The sequence below is a fragment of the Ovis aries genome, chromosome 21 (genome assembly GCF_016772045.2).
Source record: "Ovis aries strain OAR_USU_Benz2616 breed Rambouillet chromosome 21, ARS-UI_Ramb_v3.0, whole genome shotgun sequence".
Taxonomy (NCBI): Eukaryota; Metazoa; Chordata; class Mammalia; order Artiodactyla; family Bovidae; genus Ovis; species Ovis aries.
The window spans coordinates 16,442,695-16,464,138 of record NC_056074.1 but is presented as its reverse complement, the minus strand read 5'-3'; the positions used below and the strand labels follow the sequence as shown (position 1 = coordinate 16,464,138).

At 40.4% G+C, this 21,444-nt stretch overlaps 1 protein-coding gene across 1 annotated transcript in view; it reads right to left on the bottom strand.

Moving 5' to 3' along the window:
- Positions 1-326: 326 nt before the first annotated feature.
- Positions 327-21,444, bottom strand: part of LOC101117288 (glycerophosphodiester phosphodiesterase domain-containing protein 4-like) — a 155,014-nt gene continuing 133,896 nt past the window's right edge. The window contains exons 14-16 of the mRNA XM_027960072.3: positions 16,332-16,414; positions 15,024-15,076; positions 327-802 (exon numbers count right to left, since the gene is read on the bottom strand). Coding sequence (XP_027815873.2) covers positions 327-802; positions 15,024-15,076; positions 16,332-16,414 — 612 coding nt within the window. The remainder of the gene's footprint in view (positions 803-15,023; positions 15,077-16,331; positions 16,415-21,444) is intronic.

Genomic DNA, 21,444 nt, shown 5'->3' with positions numbered 1-21,444 from the left:
ATCACAGAGGGGTCCAAAGAATACACCATTTACCTTCTGAGTTCCTGAGAGTTGCCTTTATTTGCATGCTGATGTTCACTACAGATGAGATAAAACCTAATACCCAGAGAACCACCAGCTCTAGCTCCAAGATTACAACTATTTTCCCCTTGTTTGTCCCCTTGATATGTACTCTTTAGAGAAAGGCTAGACCAGAATGGTTTTCCTGAGAGCCTCAACAGCTTTTCTGCACTCATTGCCTGACCACTCTCCACTGTCACCATCCTCAGGCATAGAGAAGAAGAGGAAGAAGGGTGCAAGTTGTGATTAATTCTTTGCAGATAGGCTTAGGAGGAGGAGGATGGGCTGGATGTGATGAAAACAGGAAGGGATTCCTCGGAAGATTTAGTATTGGAGGGTCTTTCAGTTTGCTTCTGAGGATGACAGACGTCTATGGAGGAAAATGTTCCATTTGCCTTCACGGCTGATGAAGACTGGAAGATGGCCTCTCTGGCAGACTCCTGGACGGGTGCTTGGATGGATTCAGAGGCCTTCAAGGTGGGGACCAGTTGTCTAATGTTACCCTCGCCAGGCACTGGTGTCTTGATGGTTTTGCTGACTGGCTCTGATTTGCTGGCTTTCTTCATGGGGACTACTGAAACACAGCTAGAGTCTGGGTATTTCCTTACATTCTTGGTTAAAGCTGGAGAGAGGGCTGCGTGAGTCCAAGGAATTTCCGTAACTCGGAAGACAGGATCTATGGGTATACATGAAGGTCCTTGATTCTTACTATTTCCTGTTCGGAGGCTTGTACTCAAAGATTCTATGGGATAGAAAAGACAAAAACACAGATTCCACAAATGTCACTTCTCTAATATTTGCCAGTCACGTGGTAAAATTCTAATCATCTTTAAAATGTCAGCCCCTCAATTATCATCTCAGATTTTTTTCCACTATTTCTCTCCCTACCCAGACTTTCCTATGGTCTTCAATTCATCAAGGTGCTGGAGTTCGAGACATTGCTTAATTCACTTTTTAGTTCTAGTAGGTTTTTCAGTTGACTCCTTAAAATTTTTCATATAATAAATGCAAATTAAGGAGTTTTATTTCTTCCTTTATGCCTATTATTATTTTACTGAACTGGCTAGGATATCCAGTACAAGGCCAAATAGAAGAAAGTGGTAAGAGCTGGTATTATTGCTTTACTATTTCTTAAAATTGAAGTATAGTTGATTCACAATGTTGTATTAGTTTCTGGTATACAGCAAACTGATTCAGTTATGCATATATACATATATATGTATTCTTTTCTAATTATTTTCCATGAAAGTTTATCAAAGGAAATAACAGTTCCCTGTGCTATACAGTAGGATCTTGTTGTAGTAGTTTGTATCTGCTAATCTGCTAAATTTCTAATTTATCCTTCCCCGACCACTTCCTTTCCCTTTCGGTAACCATAATTTTGTTTTCTATATCTCTGAGTCTGTTTCTGTTTCATATAGAAGTTCATTTGTTTCACATTTTAGATTCCATATATAAGTGGTATCTTATGGTGTTTGTCTTTTTCTTTCTGACTTAGTATGATCATCTCTAGGTCCATCCATTTTGTTGCAAATATTATTTCATTCTTTTTCATGGCTGAGTAGTATTCCATTATAAATCACATTTTTATCCATTCACCTATCAATGGACATTTAAGTTGCTTCTACATCTTGGCTATTGTAACTAGCCCTGCCATAAACACTGGGGTGCATGTATCTTTTCAATTTAGAATGTTGTCCATATTCCCAGGGGTGGGATTACTAAATCACATGGCAACTCTTTTTCTGAGGAACCTCCATACTGTTTTCCATACTGGGTGCATCAATTTACTTTCTTACCACCCATGTAGGAGGGTTTCCTTTTCTTGACACCCTCTCCGGCATCTGTTATTTGTACTTTTTAATAATGGCCATTCTGACGGGTTTGAGGTGATACCTCCTTGTAGCTTTGATTTCCATTTCTCTAATAATTAAGTGATACTGAGCATCTTTTCATGTGTCTATTGGCCATCTGTATGTCTTCTTTGGAAAAATATCTATTTAGGTCTTCTGTCCCTTTTTCACTTGAGTTGTTTTTTTTTGTTATTGAGTTGTATGTGCTATTTGTGTATTTTGAAAATTAAGCCCTTTTTAGTTGCATATTTTGCAGCCTGTAGGTTGTCTTTTCACTTTGTTTATGGTTTACTTTGCTATAGAAAAGCTTATGAGTTTGATTGGGTCCCATTTGTTTATTTTTACGTTTATGTCTTTCCCTTGAAAGACTAACATAAGAAAATATTGGTATGATTTATGTCAGAGAATGTTTTGCCTATATTCTCTTCTAAGACTTTTATGGTGTTATGTCTTAAAATGTTTAAATCTTTAAGCTATTTTGGGTTTATTTTTGTGTATGGTGAAAGGGTGTGTTCTAACCTTATTGATTTACATGTGGCTGTTCAGCTTTTCCAACACCACTTACTGAAGAGACTGTCTTTTCTCCATTGTATACTATTTGTATACTATTTGAATAGTATATATACAAATATATACTATTTGTATATATTTGTATAGTATACTATTGTATACTATAATCCTTTGTCAAAGATTAACTGCCTATAGGTGTATGGGTTTATTTCTGAGCTCTCTATTCTGTGCCATTGATCTATATGTTTGTTTTTATGCCATTACCATGATGTTCTGACTACTACAGACTTATAGTGTTGTACAACATCTGGGAGGGTTATGTCCTCCCAGGATTTGTTCTTTTCCCTGTGGATTGCTTTGGTGATTTTGAGTCTTTTATAGACCCATACAAATTTTAGAATTATTTTAGTTCTGTGAAAAATTCATGGGTAATTTGATAAGAATCACATTAAATCTGTAAACTGCTTTGGGGAGTATTGCCATTTGAACAATATTAATTTTTCCAATCCAAGAGCATAGGATATCTTCCCATTTTTTGAATCACTTTCAATTTTATCAATGTCTTACAGTTTTCAGCATATAAGCCTTTCACCTCCTCAGTCAGGTTTATTCCTAACTATTTTTTTATACAATTTTAAAAGAAATTGGTTTTTTACTTTCCTTTTCTCATATTTCATTGTTAAGTTTAAATAAATACAACAGATCACTGTATGCTAGAGCCAGTGCTCGCAGCCAGCACACTAAGCGCAGGCGACTGCAAGTCGGTGCACTAAGCACAGGCGCTAAGCTCGGGCGCTAAGCGCGGGCGCTCGCTGCAAGCTGGCGCATTAAGTGCAGGCGCTAAGTGCAGGCGGCTGAGCACTAAGCGTGGCTGAGAGGAGCTACCCCACGTCCAAGGTCACGGGCAGCAGCCTAGAGTGCCAGGCTGCGACGGCGCAGGACCAGCCGAGAGGAGCTACCCTGCGTCTGAGGTCAGTGGCGGCCAGGAGGAGACACCCTGCATCCGAGGTCAGGGGTGGCGGCCAAGAGGAGCTACCCCGCATCCAAGGTCAGAGGTGGCCGGGAGGAGACATCCCACGTCCGAGGTCAGGGCAGCGGCCAGGAGGAGCTAACCCGCGTCCAATGCCTGTGGCAGCCGAGAGGAGACACCCCGTGTCCGAGGTCAGGGGTGGCCAGGAGAAGCCACCTCATGCCTGAGGCCAGGGGCGGTGACCCTGAGGAGCCACCCCGAGCCCAAGGCCAGGGCAGCAGCTGGGAGGAGCCACACACACCCGAGGCCAGGGCCAGCAGCCAGGAGGAGCAATCCAAGGAGCAGTGGCTGCGCAGGCACAGGAGGGCCTAGAGGAGCTATCCCATGTTGAAGGTCAGGAATGGCAGCAGTAAGGAGATACCCCTCGTCCAAGGTAAGGAGGAGCAGCTGTGCTTTGCTGGAGTAGCTGCGAAGAGATACCCCATGCCCAAGGTAAGAGAAACCCAAGCAAGATGGTAGGTGTTGCAAGAGGGCATCAGAGGACAGACACACTGAAACCATACTCACAGAAAACTAGTCAATCTAATCACACTAGGACCACAGCCTTCTCTAACTCAATGAAACCAAGCCATGCCTGCGGGGCAGCCCAAGACAGGTGGGTCATGGTGGAGAGGTCTGACAGAATGTGGTCCACTGGAGAAGGGAATGGCAAGCCTCTTCAGTATTCTTGCCTTGAGAACCCCATGAAAAGTATGAAAAAGCAAAATGATAGGATACCAAAAGAGGAACTCCACAGGTCATTAGGTGCCCAATATGCTACTGTATATCAGTGGAGAAATAACTCCAGAAAGAATGAAGGGATGGAGCCAAAGCAAAAACAATACCCAGTTGTGGATGTGACTGGTGATACAAGCAAGATTCAATGCTGTAAAAGCAATATTGCATAGGAACCTGGAATGTCAGGTCCATGAATCAAGGCCAACTGTAAGTGGTCAAACAAGAGATGGCAAGGGTGAACTTCGACATTCTAGGAATCAGCGAACTAAAATGGACTGGAATGGGTGAATTTAATCAGATAACCATTATATCTACTACAGCGGGCAGAAATCTCTCAGAAGAAATGGAGTAGCCATCATGGTCAACAAAAGAGTCCGAAATGCAGTACTTGGATGCAATCTCAAAAACGACAGAATGATCTCTGTTTGTCTCCAAGGCAAACCATTCAATATCAGAGTTATCCAAGCCTATGCCCCAACCAGTAATGCTGAAGAAACTGAAATTGAATGGATTTATGAAGACCTACAAGACCTTTTAGAACTAACACCCAAAAAAGATGTCCTTTTCATTATAGGGGACTGGAATGCTAAAGTAGGGAGTCAAGAAACACCTGGAGTAACAGGCAAATTTGGCCTTGGAATGCGGAATGAAGCAGGGCAAAGACTAATAGAGTTTTGCCAAGAAAATGCACTGGTCATAGCAAACACCCTCTTCCAACAACACAAGAGAAGACTCTACACATGGACATCACTATATGGCCGAAATCAGACTGATTATATTCTTTGCAGCCAAAGATGGAGAAGCTCTATACAGTCAACAAAAGCAAGACCAGGTGCTAACTGTGGCTCAGATCATGAACTCCTTATTACCAAATTCAGACTCAAATTGAAGAAAATAGGGAAAATCGCTGGACCATTCAGGTATGACCTAAATCAAATCCCTTATGATTATACAGTGGAAGTGAGAAATAGATTTAAGGGCCTAGAATGATATAAAGAGTCCCTGATGAACTATGGAATGAGGTTCGTGACATTGTACAGGAGACAGGGATCAAGACCATCCCCATGGAAAAGAAATGCGAAAAAGCAAAATGGCTGTCTGGGGAGACCTTACAAATAGCTGTGAAAAGAAGAGAGGTGAAAAGCAAAGGAGAAAAGGAAAGATATACGCATCTGAATGCAGAGTTCCAAAGAATAGCAAGAAGAGATAGGAAAGCCTTCCTCAGTGATCAATGCAAAGATATAGAGGAAAACAACAGAACGGGAAAGACTAGAGATCTCTTCAAGAAAATTAGATACTAAGGGAACATTTTATGGAAAGATAGGCTCGATAAAGGACAGAAATGGTATGGACCTAACAGAAGCAGAAGATATTAAGGAGAGGTGGCAAGAATACACGGAAGAACTGTGCAAAACAGATCTTCACGACCCAGATAATCATGATGATGTGATCACTCATCTAGAGCCAGACATCCTCGAATGTGAACTCAAGTGGGCCTTAGAAAGCATCACTACGAACAAAGCTAGTGGAGGTGATGGAATTCCAGTTGAGCTGTTTCAAATCCTGAAAGATGATGCTGTGAAAGTGCTGCACTCAATATGCCAGCAAATTTGGAAAACTCAGCAGCGGCCACAGGACTGGAAAAGCTCAGTTTTCATTCCAAGTTCAAAGAAAGGCAATGCAAAAGAATGCTCAAACTACCCCACAATTGCACTCATCTCACATGCTAGTAAAGTAATGCTCAAAATTCTCCAAGCCAGGCTTCAGCAATATGTGAACCGTGAACTTCCTGATGTTCAAGCTGGTTGTAGAAAAGGCAGAGGAACCAGAGATCAAATTGCCAACATCCACTGGATCATAGAAAAAGCAAGAGAGTTCCAGAAAAACATCTGTTTCTGCTTTATTGACCAGGCCAAAGCCTTTGACTGTGGATCACAAGAAACTGTGGAAAATCCTGAAAGAGATGGGAATACCAGACCACCACACCTGCCTCTTGAGAAATCTGTATGCAGGTCAGGAATCAATAGTTAGAACTGGACATAGAACAACAGACTGGTTCCAATTAGGAAAAGGAGTACGTCAAGTTTGTATATTGTCACCCTGCTTATTTAACTTCTATGCAGAGTACATCATGAGACACGCTGGACTTGAAGAAACACAGGCTGGAATCAAGATTTCTGGGAGAAATCTCAATAACCTCAGATATGCAGATGACACCATCCTAATAGCAGAATGTGAAGAGGAGCTAAAAAGCCTCTTGATGAAAGTGAAAGAGGAGAGTGAAAAAGTTGGCTTAAAACTCAACATTCAGAAAACAAAGATCATGGCATCTGGTCCCATCACTTCATGGGAAATAGATGGGAAACAGTAGAAACAGTGTCAGACTTTATTTCTGTGGGCTCCAAAATCACTGCTGATGGTGACTGCAGCCATGAAATTAAAAGATGCTTACTCCTTGGAAGAAAAGTTATGACCAACCTAGATGGTATATTCAAAAGCAGAGGCGTTACTTTGCCGGCTAAGGTCCGTCTATTCAAGGCTATGGTTTTAGAAGTAGTCATGTATGGATGTGAGAGTTGGACTGTGAAGAAGGCTGAGCCCCGAAGAATGATGCTTTTGAACTGTGGTGTTGGAGAAGACTCTTGAGAGTCCCTTGGACTGCAAGGAGATCCAACCAGTCCATTCTGAAGGAGATCAGCCCTGGGTTTCTTTGGAAGGAATGATGCTAAAGCTGAAGCTCCAGTACTTTGGCCACCTCATGCGAAGAGTTGACTCATTGGAAAAAGACTCTGATGCTGGGAGGGATTGGGGTCAGGAGGAGAAGGGGACGACAAAGGATGAGATGGCTGGATGGCATCATGGACTTGATGGACATGAATCTGAGTGAACTCCGGGAGATGGTGATGGATAGGGAGGCCTGGCGTGCTGGAATTCATGGAGTGGCAGAGTCGAACACGACTGAGCGACTGATCTGAACTGTATGTTAATCCTATACTCTGCCACGTTGTTGGATTCATTTATCAGTTCTAGTAGTTTTTGTATGGAGTCTTTAGGGTTTTCTATATATAGTATCACATCATAGTAAAATGACCATTCTACCTCTTCCAATTTAGAAACTTATTTTTCTCTTTCTTATCTAACTGCTATGGCTAGGACTTTCAATAGTATACTGAATAGAAGTGTTGAGAGTGGACATCCTTGTCTTGTTCTAGATTTTAGAAGAAAGGCTTTAAGCTTTCACCACTGAGTATTGTGTTGGCTGCAGGCTTGTCATAAATGGCTTTATTATCTTAAGATATATTTCCTCTATACTTACTTTGGTAAGAGTTTTTATCATGAATGGATGTTGAATTTTGTCAAATGTTTTTTCTCCATCATATATCATATTGGCAATCTCTCTCTCTTATCTTACTACAAGCTTATAAATTTTATTAATCATCTCAAGAACAAACTTTTTATTTTCTCTGTTTGTATCTTTTCTATGTCTTTGATATCTTGTCTATGTCTATCACATTGGCAATCTCTCTCTCTTATCTTACTACAAGTTTATAAATTTTATTAATCATCTCAAGAACAAACTTTTTATTTTCTCTGTTTGTATCTTTTCTATGTCTTTGATATCTTGTCTATGTCTTTTCTATGTCTTTGTCCTGCTGTCTTTATTATCTCCTTTTACTTAAAAAATATTTACTTAATTTTTTTCTAGATTTTTAATGTAGAAACAATGAATACTAAACCAATCTTTCTTCTAAGATTTAAACTTATAAATTTCTCTGTAAGGTCTGCTTTAGCTATACCACAAAACTTTTGCTGCTGTACGTGCATTATCCTTTAAAGTATTTTCCAACCTCTTTTTTTTTAAAATTTATTTAATTGGAGGCTACTTACTTTACAATATTGAGCTGGTTTTGCCATACATTGACATGAATCCACCACGGGTGTATGTGTGTTCCCCATCCTGAACCCCCCTCACACCTCCCTCCCCATACTATCCCTCTGGGTCATCCAAGTACACCAGCCCTGAGCACCCTGTCTCATGCAATGAACCTGGACTGGCGGTCTGTTTCACATATGATAATATACATGTTTCAATGCTATTCTCTCAAATCACCCCACCCTCGCCTTCTCCCTCAGAGTCCAAAAGACTGTTCTATACATCTGTGTCTCTTTTGCTGTCTCGCATACAGGGTTATCATTACCATCTTTCTAAATTCCATATATATGCATTAGTATACTGTATTGGTGTTTTTCCTTCTGGCTTACTTCACTCTGTATAATAGGCTCCAGTTTCATCCACCTCATTAGAATTGATTCAAATGTATTCTTTTTAATGGCTGAGTAATACTCTGTTGTGTATATGTACCACAGCTTTCTTTTCCATTCGTCGGCTGAAAATCCCATGGACGGAGGAGCCTGGTAGGCTGCAGTCCATGGCAGTCGCTAAGAGTCGGACGCGATTGAGCGACTTCACTTTCACTTTTCACTTTCATGCACTGGAGAAGGCAATGGCAACCCACTCCAGTGTTCTTGCCTGGAGAATCCCAGGGACGGGGGAGCCTGGTGGGCTGCCGTCTATGGGGTCGCACAGAGTCGGACACGACTGAAGTGACTTAGCAGCAGCAGCACCTGATGAACACTGATGTTATTTCCATGTCCTGGCTATTATAAACAGTGCTGCGATGAACACTGGGGTACATGTCTCTTTCAATTCTGGTTTCCTCAGTGTGTATGCCCAGCAGTGGGATTGCTGGGTCATAAGGCAGTTCTTTCCAGCTTTTTAAGGAATCTCCACACTGTTCTCCATAGTGGCTGTACTAGTTTGCATTCCACCCTCTCCAACACTTATTGCTTGTAGACTTTGCGATAGTAGCCATTCTGACTGGCGTGAAATGGTACCTCACTGTGGTTTTGATTTGCATTTCTCTGAAAATGAGTGATATTGAACATCTTTTCATGTGTTTGTTACCCATCTGTATGTCTTCTTTGGAGAAATGTCTGTTTACTTCTTTGGTCCATTTTTTGATTGGGTCGTTTATTTTCTGGAATTGAGCTGCAGGAGTTGCTTGTATATTTTTGAGATTCTTTGTCTGTTGCTTCATTTGCTATTATTTTCTCCCATCCTGAAGGCTGTCTTTTCACCGTGCTTATAGTTTCCTTTGTTGTGCAAAACCTTTTAAGTTTAATTAGGTCCCATATATTTATTTTTGCTTTTATTTCCATTACTCAGAGAGATGGGTCATAGAGAATCCTGCTGTGATTTATGTCAGAGAGTGTTTTGCCTATGTTTTCCTCTAGGAATTTTATAGTTTCTGGTCTTACATTTAGATCTTTAATCCGTTTTGAGTTTATTTTTGTGTATGGTATTAGAAAGTGTTCTAGTTTCATTCTTTTACAAGTGGTTGACTACTTTTCCCAGCACCACTTGTTAAAGAGATTGTCTTTTCTCCACTGTATATTCTTGCCTTCTTTGTCAAAGATAAAGTGTCCATAGGGGCATGGATTTATCTCTGGGCTTTCTATTTTGTTCCATTGATCTATATTTCTGTCTTTGTGCCAGTACCATACTGTTGATGACTGTGGCTTTGTAGTAGAGCCTGAAGTCAGGTAGGTTCATTCCTCCAGTTCCATTCTTCTTTCTCAAGATTGCTTTGGCTATTCGAGTTTTTTTGTATTTCCATACAAATTGTGAAACTATTTGTTCTAGTTCTGTGAAAAATACTGTTGGTAGCTTGATAGGGATTGCATTCAATCTATAGATTGCTTTGGATAATATACTCATTCTCACTATATTGATTCTTTCAATCCATGAACATGGTATATTTCTCCATCTATTTGTGTCCTCTTTGATTTCCTTCATCAGTGTTTTATAGTTTTCTATATATAGGTCTTTTGTTTCTTTAGGTAGATATATTCCTAAATATTTTATTCTTTTCGTTGCAATGGTGACTGGAACTGTTTCCTTAATTTCTCTTTCTGTTTTCTCATTGTTAGTGTATAGGAATGCAAGGGGTTTCTGTGTGTTGATTTTATATCCTGCAACTTTACTATATTCACTGATTAGCTCTAGTAATTTTCTGGTGGAGTCTTTAGGTTTTTTAATGTAGAGGATCATGTCATCTGCAAACAGTAAGAGTTTTACTTCTTTTCCAATCAACCTCCTTTATGATTTATTGCTTTTAATACTCAGTGTTTAAGAAATACACTAATTTTTGGAATCTAGAGGTATTTATGGATGTCATATTAATGTTTGTCTCTAATTTAATTTTGCTGTGGTGATGGAAGATATTCTGTAAGATTTCAGTCTTCTGAAATTCATCTATTGATGACACTTTCTACATCTTTTTATTTTATGCATTCCTTAATTACTGAAATTTTACATATTTTTACTACTTTTGTCTTTTAATTTAATGCTTATCTTATAAGTGATTGAACCCCTGCCTTTATTATATATGTATATTTTCCAGTGAGATTTTAATTACTGCATGTTTTCTTATTATCATTTAGTGTCATTTCTTTTCAGTTTAGAGAAGTCCCTTTAATATTTCATGCAGAACAAGTATAGTGGCAATAAACTTCTTTAGCTTTTGTTTATCCTAAAAACTCTTAATCTCTCCTTAACTCTGAATGTTAAACTAGCTGTGCAGAGTCTGTGATGGGAAGTTTTTTCCTTTCAGCACTTTGAGTATATCATGACACTCCTTTATTATCCAGAGTTACTTTTTCTCTTGCTGCTTTAAGGATCCTCTTTATTCTTAACTTCTACCATTTTAGTTGCAATGTGTCTTATGTGTGTGTCTCTTTGGGTTCTTCTTATTCATAGCTCTTTGGGCTTCCTGGACCCAGAGGTCTGTTTGCTTCCCCAGATTAGGAAATTTTTTAGTCACTATTTCTTAAAATAATTTTTCTGGTCCTTTCTTTCTTCGCCTTCTGTGACCCATATAATGCAAATGTTATTCCACACAATGTTGTCCTAAAGGCAACATATGGTATCTTCACTTTTGAAAATTCTTCATTTTGCTGCTCTGTCTGAGGGAGTCCCACCATTTTATCTTTTAGCTCACTCATTCGTTTTTCCACCTCATCTACGCTGCTGTTGAGCACCTCTAGTGTATTTTTCAGTTTAGTCATAACTTCTCTTTGGTACTATATTTTCTATCTCACTGTTAAAGTTCTCACTATGTTTATCCTTTCCTGAGTTTGATGAGCTATTTATGATCATTATACTGAAGCCCATCAGGTGGACTGCTTATCTCAGTTTCATTTAGTTTTTTTTTCTGAGGTTTCTGTCTTGTTCATTTGATTGGACTATATTCCTCTGCCTCCTCATTTTCCTTTTCTGTTTCTTTCTATGAATTAGGTAAATCAGCTCTCTCTCCCAGGCTGTTGAAAGGATTGTCATGTACTCTATTTGAAGAAACATGCCAGGTACACTTGAAAATACTGTATATTCTGTAGTTCTTGGGTAAAATGTTATATGCCAGTTAGGTCAAAGTGGCTGAAAGTGTTCAGACTTCTATATTTATTCTTGTTTTTTTGTGTTTAATTGGTATTTTAAGTACTAAGTGAAAAATATTAAAATCCTCAACTATGATCTCTCTTTCAGTTGCTGACTAACATGTTCGGAAACTCTTTTACTAACTGAAAACAGTTATAACTACAATGTCTTCCCTGATATACTGACATTTTCATCATTATGAAATCTTTGTTTCCAGTAATTTTCCATGTTTTACAGTTTATTTTTTCAGAAAATATTTTTTATATTTATTGTTTGCATGGCATATCACTGTCCCATCCTTTCACTCTGTAATCTATTTGAAACTTTGTATTTGAAACATTTGTATTGTAGACAGCATATGGTTGGGTCTTGCTTTCTTCCTATCTTACATGAAGTCTTTACTTTTGAGTATTCGTTTCATTGATATTTAATGATTAACAAAGTAGTTGAATTAATGATGACCATGTTTCAACTTGTCTCCTAACTGTTTCATATGTTATTTTTCCTTCTTTTGTCCTTTTTTCTCTGAATTCACCTACTCTAAAGAGATATTCTCCTGCTGGCATTGAAGAAAAATCTGCCACATTTTGAGAGGACAAAATGATGAGGACTGGATACAGTTTCTAAACTCAAATCAAAACCCAGTCAACAGTAATCATGAAAACAGGAGCACTTTAGTCCGACAGCTTTAAGGAAGTAAATCAGTCAATAACCAGTGATCTTGCAAGTAGAATCTAAGTCTCAGATGAGATTGCTGCCGAGGTGAACACCTCAATGTTAGCCTGGTGAGACTCTATGAAGAGGACCAGACAAACACATGCTTAGACTCCTGACCCACACAAACTCTGAGATGAGAAATCTGTGTTGTACTGAGCTACCAAATTTGTGGTAATTTGTTCTGCATCAATAAAAACCTAATATATACAGAAATATAATCTATCCAAATGAAGCACAGACATTAAACAGGCTAAAAATAAAAATGAACCGAGTTTTGCTAACTTATAGGAAACTAAGAAAGAAGATAGAGGCAAAAAAAATTCTGAAAATCAAAGACTGAAAAAAACTATACTCTGATCTAAGGATCTCTGAAAACTCTAAGCAGGATGAACACACACACACACACACTCACTCATATACACACTTAAACACAACAAAATAAACTATAATAAAATTACTGAAAACCAATAATAAAAGAAGCAACCTTAAAAAGCAGCCAGAGAAAAAGGACATATTACCAGTAGATGAACAACGATTTTTTAAACAGAAGATGTTTTTATAAGACTTATCATAAAAACTATATGAGACAGAAGACAAAGGATGAACTTCTTTAAAGGGCTAGAAAATGTATCCTAAAGCTAAGGAGGTGATGAAAGCCGTCTGGAGGCAGCATTAGGTGCAGCAGTATATGCCCATCTCGGAGGTGGTCATGGTACAAGATGTGAATTATGCTTAAGTGTTCAAAGCTCTGTTCTCCTCAACCTAAATGAATCTGGGCTGTGGTTCTGGCTTCTTTTCAGTCATCTCTGTACCTTTTCTGATTCTGAACTCGGCCCCAACCCTTCTAGGAGTTGGGGTGAGCCCCTAGAAGTGTCTCTTGGAGGTACTCAAACAGCTTTTCAACACATTTACGTAGATTTAAAAAAAAAAAAAAAACTGGTTTCTCTAAATGGGCAACTGGAAACACTATAAAAAACAGGAAATTTTTCAATTTATTTCTTATTGACCTTATTTCTTTATCATAATTTCAACATGGTGTGAAGCTGAGGTCAAGTTAACTGTACTTTCTAAGGCATTTTAGATATGTCTTTTATCCCAATTTAAACAGATCTTAGAGTTTTCCTTGAAAACTTCTCTCATTCATGCATTCCTCAGCTATTCCATATTCTGTTCATTTCTTCACTGGATTATTGTTACAGGCTGAATTCTGTGCCCCACATTGATATGTTGAAGCCATAATCTCCAGTGCCTGAAAGTCTAACTATATATGGAAACTGGGCCTTTGAAGAGGTAGCTAAAACGAGACCAATGGGGTGGGCCCTGATTCAATCTGACCAGAGTAGAAAAAATTTGAACACACAGAGACACACTGGGCAGTGGTGGGTAGAAGTGTGTGCACAGAAGAAAGGCTATGTGAGGACACAGCAAGAAAGTGGCTATCTGCAATGAAAGAAAGAGGCTTCAGAATAAACCAAACGTGCTGATACATTGATCTTTCACCTCTACCCTCCAGAACTATGAAAAGAATCAACTTCTGTTATTTAAGCCCCCTCAGTTCAGTTCAGTTCAGTTCAGTCACTCAGTCGTGTCCAACTCTTTGCGACCCCATGAATCGCAGCACGCCAGGTCTCCCTGTCCATCACCAACTTCCGGAGTTCACTCAGACTCTCACCCATCGAGTCAGTGATGCCATCTAGCCATCTCATCCTCTGTCGTCCCCTTCTCCTCCTGTGGTATTTTGTTTTCATAGCCCTAGTGTACTAATATAACTACTAAAAATCTTAAGGGAACTGGAACATGGCCTTCAGACTTCTTACTAGCTAGCAGAGTGATCCAAAAATCCATAGAACTCAGAGTTACTTGAGATCTCTCAGTCCCTGAAGGGGTTTGAGTGAATATGGCTTAAACCTTCAGTTTCACAGAATGAAAATCCATTTCTTTTCATTTATTTCATTTAATTCCCTTTCATTTGAGTTGTTCTGCTGAATAAGTTGTTCTGCTATTCTATCCTTTTACACAGAAGTCTAAGTATATTGCTGCCTTGTTTGAAACTCATTTGCCATCTCCTGATTGCTTATATGCAAAGCCTATGTTCTTTTCAGCATGCCCCCTCCACAATTTTCTCCCTCCACCTTCCAACATACATATCACAACTAAAGTTACCTACAGCACCCAGCCCTGATGAGCATGGCAGCCTCACTGTCTTATACCTAGGCATTTGGCCCAAAGGTATCAATTGCTATGCCTTTGCCTACTTCCTCACCACTCTCTGTGGGCCAGTCCTCTCGTCTCTTGATCCACCCTCCATAGACAACTTTAAGTTCCTTCAGTCTCTCTCACAGTGCTTGGCACAAAGTGGATACTCAATAACTATGTGATAATAAATGAACCAGTGAACAAAAAAATATCAATTTCAAAACCTTCCAAGGAGTGTCAACACTTAGAAGATAAAAGTCCACAATGAATCCTGATGCCAGGGGCCCCCAGAATCTGTGCCCAACCTATTTATCCCAACTTCTTGGTGGTCCCCACTCCCCAATTTCAGACCTCCTTCAACTCTTGTCAGAAACATTAGGGCAGGCCCAGAATCCTGGAGGAAATGGGTAGGGATAATGAGAGTGGGCTAGGCCTCTAACTTTACCTGTGTGAATGCTGGTGCTCTTGAGGAATTTTTCTTGTTTGCTCTCTTTCCACCTGGAAGGAAGCAGAGTATCCATGAGCCTCATGGATCTACTCCAAAACAGGCAACAATTCAAGGCAGTGGCCAGAAAAGAACATTATCCAGTTAAATTCTATGTTAAACAGATGGTTTGTAGTTTCCTCCTTTTTAAAGGATAACTCAAATGAGGAAAAAATGGGCATGATGAGATCTAAAGACCATGGGCTCCTCTAGCTAAAAATTCTTCTACCAGATGTTCCATCTCCCATCCTGAACTCTGGAATCTTGTAGCATTTTCCCCTCAAGAATTCTCGAATGTCATTTTCTCAGACAAATACAAAAACTATGGCCTGGAAAGGGGCAGTGATTTCCCCAGGGTCACCCAGCAACTATGGGAAAAGCCAGGACCAAAACCCAGGTCTCCTGGAGGGTGAGGTTGCTCTTTACACAGCACCCTGTGAACCATCCTGTGGAAGGTGGGAAGGGGGAGGCACTTGTTCTGAACAGCCTTCAACTCCAGTTCTCTCCCAACTGATCCACAGGGGATCTGCAGTAACAGGCTTTGATTAAGCTTTAGCTATGTCAGTCACTCCGGAGAAGGCAATGGCAGCCCACTCCAGTACTCTTGCCTGGGAAATCCCATGAATGGAGGAGCCTGGTAAGCTACAGTCCATGGGGTCCCAAAGAGTCGGACACAACTGAGCGACTTCACTTTTACTTTTCACTTTCATGCAATGGAGAAGGAAATGGCAACCCACTCCAGTGTTCTTGCCTGGAGAATCCCAAGGACAGGAGCCTGGTGGGCTGCTGTCTATGGGGTCGCACAGAGTCAGACACAACTGACGTGACTTAGAAGAAGAAGATATCAGTCACTCAGTGGCATCTGACTCTTTGTGACACCATGAACTGTAGCCCCCCAGGCTTCTCTGTCCATGGAATTCTCCAAGCAAGAATACTGGAGGGAATTATTCCCTTCTCCAGAGGATCTTCCTGACAAAGGGGTCAAATCCAGGTCTCCTGTATTGTAGGCAAATTGTTTACTATCTGAGCCACCAGGGAAGCCTGTGAGAGTCCTTATTCTTAGAATATGGTCTCGGGTAGAGGCAGGAGAAGGGATGTGAAGGCAGCACGAAAAGAAATCAGAGGTTCCGATGAGAAAACACTGTCTCCCTGAGGACTTGCCACATGAGATTATGGGATGAATGTAACTGTTTTCCTTCAAATTTCCTTAAAACTATTTATATTTTTATTCGGGGGAAAAATCATATGAAATTACAAATATATGCTTACCAATGAAAATAAAATATGGCAACAATGAAAACTGCAGAAAGAATATCCATGAGAATCCACACAAACAAATAGTACTTTGGTGTCTGCAAAGCAGAGAACACAGTTAAGGACTGACAGCTGGAAGGGAATGTAGATCATGTGGGTCAGGTCCCTTGCTTGGCTGTCAGGGATGGAGCAGGGAGAGGAAACTTGATTGCTGAGGTTGGTGTCTAACACAGAGAAAACCTGCTGCCAACCTAAGATGTAATCTCCCCTTACATGTGCCGAGGTCTCTACAAGGACTAAAACACTTCACACACTTCATTTCCCTGGACGGTCAACAGAGGTCTGAGGGAGTCGCAGAGATGTCACAGAGCAACTCTTCTCTGGATGCAGGCCTAACCCAAGATCCTTGGCTTCCAGTGCTCTATGTGTTCATGGCACAGCTTCCCAAACCTGGCTGTGCATCCAAATCTACCTGAGCCGCAGCCTTTCTTACTACAGCTTCCTGGGCCTCACTACAGACTCAGAAGTTAGAATTTCAGCATTTTTTTACAAGCTTACCAGGAATAAGCAAACAGTTATTGAACTAGAATCCTTCTTCTAAATTGTCATGCTTCAAATCAGTTCAGTTCAGTCACTCAGTTGTGTTCGACTCTGTGACCCCATGAATCACAGCACGCCAGGCCTCCCTGTCCATCACCATCTCCTGGAGTCTACCCAAACCCATGTCCATTGAGTCGGTGATGCCATCCAGCCATCTCATCCTCTGTCGTCCCCTTCTCCTCCTGCCCCCAATCCCTCCCAGCATCAGGGTCTTTTCCAATGAGTCAACTCTTCCATCAGGTGACAAAGAATTGGATTTCAGCCTCAACATCAGGCCTTTCAATGAACATCCAGGACTAATCACCTTTAGGATGGACTGGTTGGACCTCCTTGCAGTCCAAGGGACTCTCAAGAGTCTTCTCCAACACAACCATTCAAAAGCATCAATTATTTGGTGCTCAGCTTACTTCACCGTCCAACTCTCACATCCATACATGACCACTGGAAAACCATAGCCTTGACTAGAAGGACCTTTGTTGGCAAATGAATGACTCTGCTTTTAAATATGCTATCTAGGTTGGTCATAACTTTCCTTCCAAGGAGTAAACGTCTTTTAATTTCATGGTTGCAATCACCATCTGCAGTAATTTTGGAGCCCCCCAAAATAAAGTCTGACACTGTTTCCACTGTTTCCACATCTATTTCCCATGAAGTGATGGGACCGGATGCCATGATCTTAGTTTTTTGAATGCTGAACTTTAAGCCAACTTTTTCACTTTCCTCCTTCACTTTCATCAAGAGGCTTTTTAGTTCCTCTTCACTTTCTGCCATAAGGGTGGCATCGTATGCATATCTGAGATCATTGATATTTCTCCCAGCAATCTTGATTCTAGCTTATGCTTCTTCCAGTCCAGCATTTCTCATGATGTACTCTGCATACAGGTTAAATAAGCAGGGTGACAATATACAGCCTTGATGTACTCCTTTTCCTATTTGGAACCAGTCTGTTGTTCCATGTCCAGTTCTAACTGTTGCTTCCTGACCTGCATACAGGTTTCTCAAGAGACAGGTCAGGTGGTCTGGTATTCCCATCTCTTTCAGAATTTTCCACAGTTTACTGTGATCCACACAGTCAAAGGCTTTGGCATAGTCAAGAAAGCAGAAATAGATATTTTTCTGGAACTCTCTTGCTTTTTCCATGATCCAGCAGATACTGGCAATTTGATCTCTGGTTCCTCTGCCTTTTCTAAAACCAGCTTGAACATCTGAAAGTTCACGGATCACGTACTGCTGAGCCTGGCTTGGAGAATTTGAGCATTACTTTACTAGCATGTGAGATGAGTGCAATTGTGCAGTAGTTTGAGCATTCTTTGGCATTGCCTTTCTTTGGGATTGGAATGAAAACTGACCTTTTCCAGTCCTGTGGCCACTGCTGAGTTTTCCAAATTTGCTGGCATATTGAGTGCAGCACTTTCACAGCATCATCTTTCAGGATTTGAAACAGCTCAACTGGAATTCCATCACCTCCACTAGCTTTGTTCATAGTGATGCTTTTTAAGGCCCACTTGACTTCACATTCCAGGATGTCTGGCTCTAGGTGAGTGATCACACCATTGTGATTATCTGGGTTATGAAGATCTTTTTTGTACAGTTCTCCTGTGTTTTCTTGCCACCTCTCCTTAATATCTTCTGCTTCTGTTAGGTCTATACCATTTCTGTCCTTTATCGAGCCCATCTTTGAATGAAATGTTCCCTTGGTATCTCTCATTTTCTTGAAGAGATCTCTAGTCTTTCCCATTCTGTTGTTTTCCTCTATTTCTTTGCATTGATTGCTGAGGAAGGCTTTCGTATCTCTCCTTGCTATTCTTTGAAACTCTGCATTCAGATGCTTATATCTTTCCTTTTCTCCTTTGTTTTTCACTTCTCTTCTTTTCACAGCTCTTTGTAAGGCCTCCCCAGACAGCCATTTTGCTTTTTTGCATTTCTTTTCCATGGGGATGGTCTTGATCCCTGTCTCCTGTACAATATCACAAACCTCAGTCCATAGTTCATCAGGCACTCTATCAGATCCAGTCCCTTAAATCTATTTCTCACTTCCATTGTATAATCATAAGGGATTTGATTTAGGTCATACCTGAATGATTTAGTGGTTTTCCCTACTTTCTTTAATTTATTTCTGAATTTGGCAGTAAGGAGTTCATGATCTGAGCCACAGTCAGCTCCTGGTCTTGTTTTTGCTGACTGTATAGAGCTTCTCCATCCTTGGCTGCAAAGAATATAATCAATCTGATTTCGGTGTTGACCATCTGGTGATGTCCATGTGTAGAGTCTTCTCTTGTGTTGTTGGAAGAGGGTGTTTGCAATGAATAGTGCATTCTCTTGGCAAAACTCTATTAGCTTTTGCCCTGCTTCATTCCGTACCCCAAGGCCAAATTTGCCTATTACTCCAGGTGTTTCCTGACTACCTACTTTTGCATCCTAGTCCCCTATAATGAAAAGGACATCTTTTTTGGGTGTTAGTTCTAAAAGGTCTTGTAGGTCTTCATAGAATCGTTCAACTTCAGCTTCTTCAGCATTACTGGTTGGGGCATAGGCTTAGATTACTGTGATATTGAATTGTTTGCCTTGGAAATGAACAGAGATCATTCTGTCATTTTTGTCATATTGCTTCAAATAAACATACTGAAATTACAGTTTTTAATTAACACATCCATTTCTCTGGATTCCTTGCCTGAATCACTGGTTTCACAGAGCTCCATATTCTAGGTTATCTTGCATGAGTTTTTTTATCTCCACAGCTTTCTGGTTTTTTGTTTTGGCTACACTGGATCTTCGTTGCTGCACTCAGGCTTTCTCTAGTTGCAGTGAGTGTCGTACTCGGGTTTCTGTGTGGAGCTTCTCCTATTGTAGAGCACAGGCTCTAGAAGCAGGGGCTTCAGTAGCTGCAGCACACGGGCTCAGTAGTTGTGGCACACACCCAAGCTTAGTGGTTCTGTGCAGCCTATGGAATCTTCCCAGACCAGGGATCAAACCTGTGTCCCCTGCATTGGCAGGCAGATTCTTACCCACTGCACCACCAGGGAAGTCCTTAACTCCCTAGTTTGATTATCCCTTTTCACCTTCATTGCCTCTCCTCTAATATTACCTGATGGTACTGGGACTACCATTTGTATTCTTTTATATGCCATTTCTAATTTATCCAAATGTCTTTCCTTGGACTTAATAACAATGATAATAATAACAACAACATGAGCAATCATGATAATGATGAGAACAACAACTAACATTAATGAGAACTAAAAGGAGCTAAGGAAATGTCTGAAGCACTTTAAGGCTATTTTCACAGCTTATCCTCACAGCAGCTCTACTAGACAGGTACATTAGAAGCTCTTAAACCACTTCCACTAAACTGAGGTTCTTAATCCCTTCTGGGAACCTGACTGATAGATGTTTTGGCCTGCTCCAGGATGCCCATAAGGTGAGCTGTACAGTCACCAAGAATCAGTTATCTTTACTACCCAAATGGCTTAGAACAGTTGTACCAGTTGTTAACAACTATGCAGTATAATTTGATTTAGGTCATACCTGAATGGTCTAGTGGTTTTCCCTACTTTCTTCAATTTGAGTCTGAATTTGGTAATAAGGAGTTCATGATCTGAGCCACAGTCAGCTCCTGGTCTTGTTTTTCTTTACTGTATACAGCTTCCCCATCTTTGGCTGCAGAGAATATAATCAATCTGATTTTGGTGTTGACAATCTGGTGATATCCATGTGTAGAGTCTTCTCTTGTGTTGTTGGAAGAGGGTGTTTGCGATGACCAGTGCATTCTCTTGGCAAAACTCTAAAGTCTTTGCCCTGCTTCATTCCACATTCCAAGGCCAAATTTGCCTGTTACTCCAGATGTTTCCTGACTTTCTACTTTTGCATTCCAGTCTCCTATAATGAAAAGGACATCTTTTTGGGGTGTTAATTCTAAAAGGTCTTTTAGATCTTCATAAAACCATTCAATTTCAGTTTCTTCAGCATTACTGGTTGGGGCATAGACTTGGATAACTGTGATATTGAATGGTTTGCCTTGGAGATGAAGAGATCATTCTGTCGTCTTTGAGACTGCATCCAAGTACTGCATTTTGGACTTTTTTGTGGACCATGATGGCTACTCCATTTCTTCTGAGGGATTCCTGCCCGCAGTAGTAAATATAATGGTCATCTGAGTTAAATTCACCCATTGCAGTCCATTTTAGTTCGCTGATTCCTAGAATGTCGACGTTCACCCTTGCCATCTCTTGTTTGACCACTTCCAATTGGCCTTGATTCATGGACCTGACATTACAGGATCCTATGCAATATTGCTGTTTACAGCATTGGATCTTATTTCTATCACCAGTCACATCCACAACTTGGTACTGTTTTTGCTTTGGCTTCATCCCTTCATTCTTTCTGGAGTTATTTCTCCACTGATCTCCAGTAGCATATTGGGCACCTAATGACCTGGGGAATTCCTCTTTTGGTATCCTATCATTTTGCCTTTTCATACTGTTCATGGGGTTCTCAAGACAAGAATACTGAAGTAGCTTGCCATTCCCTT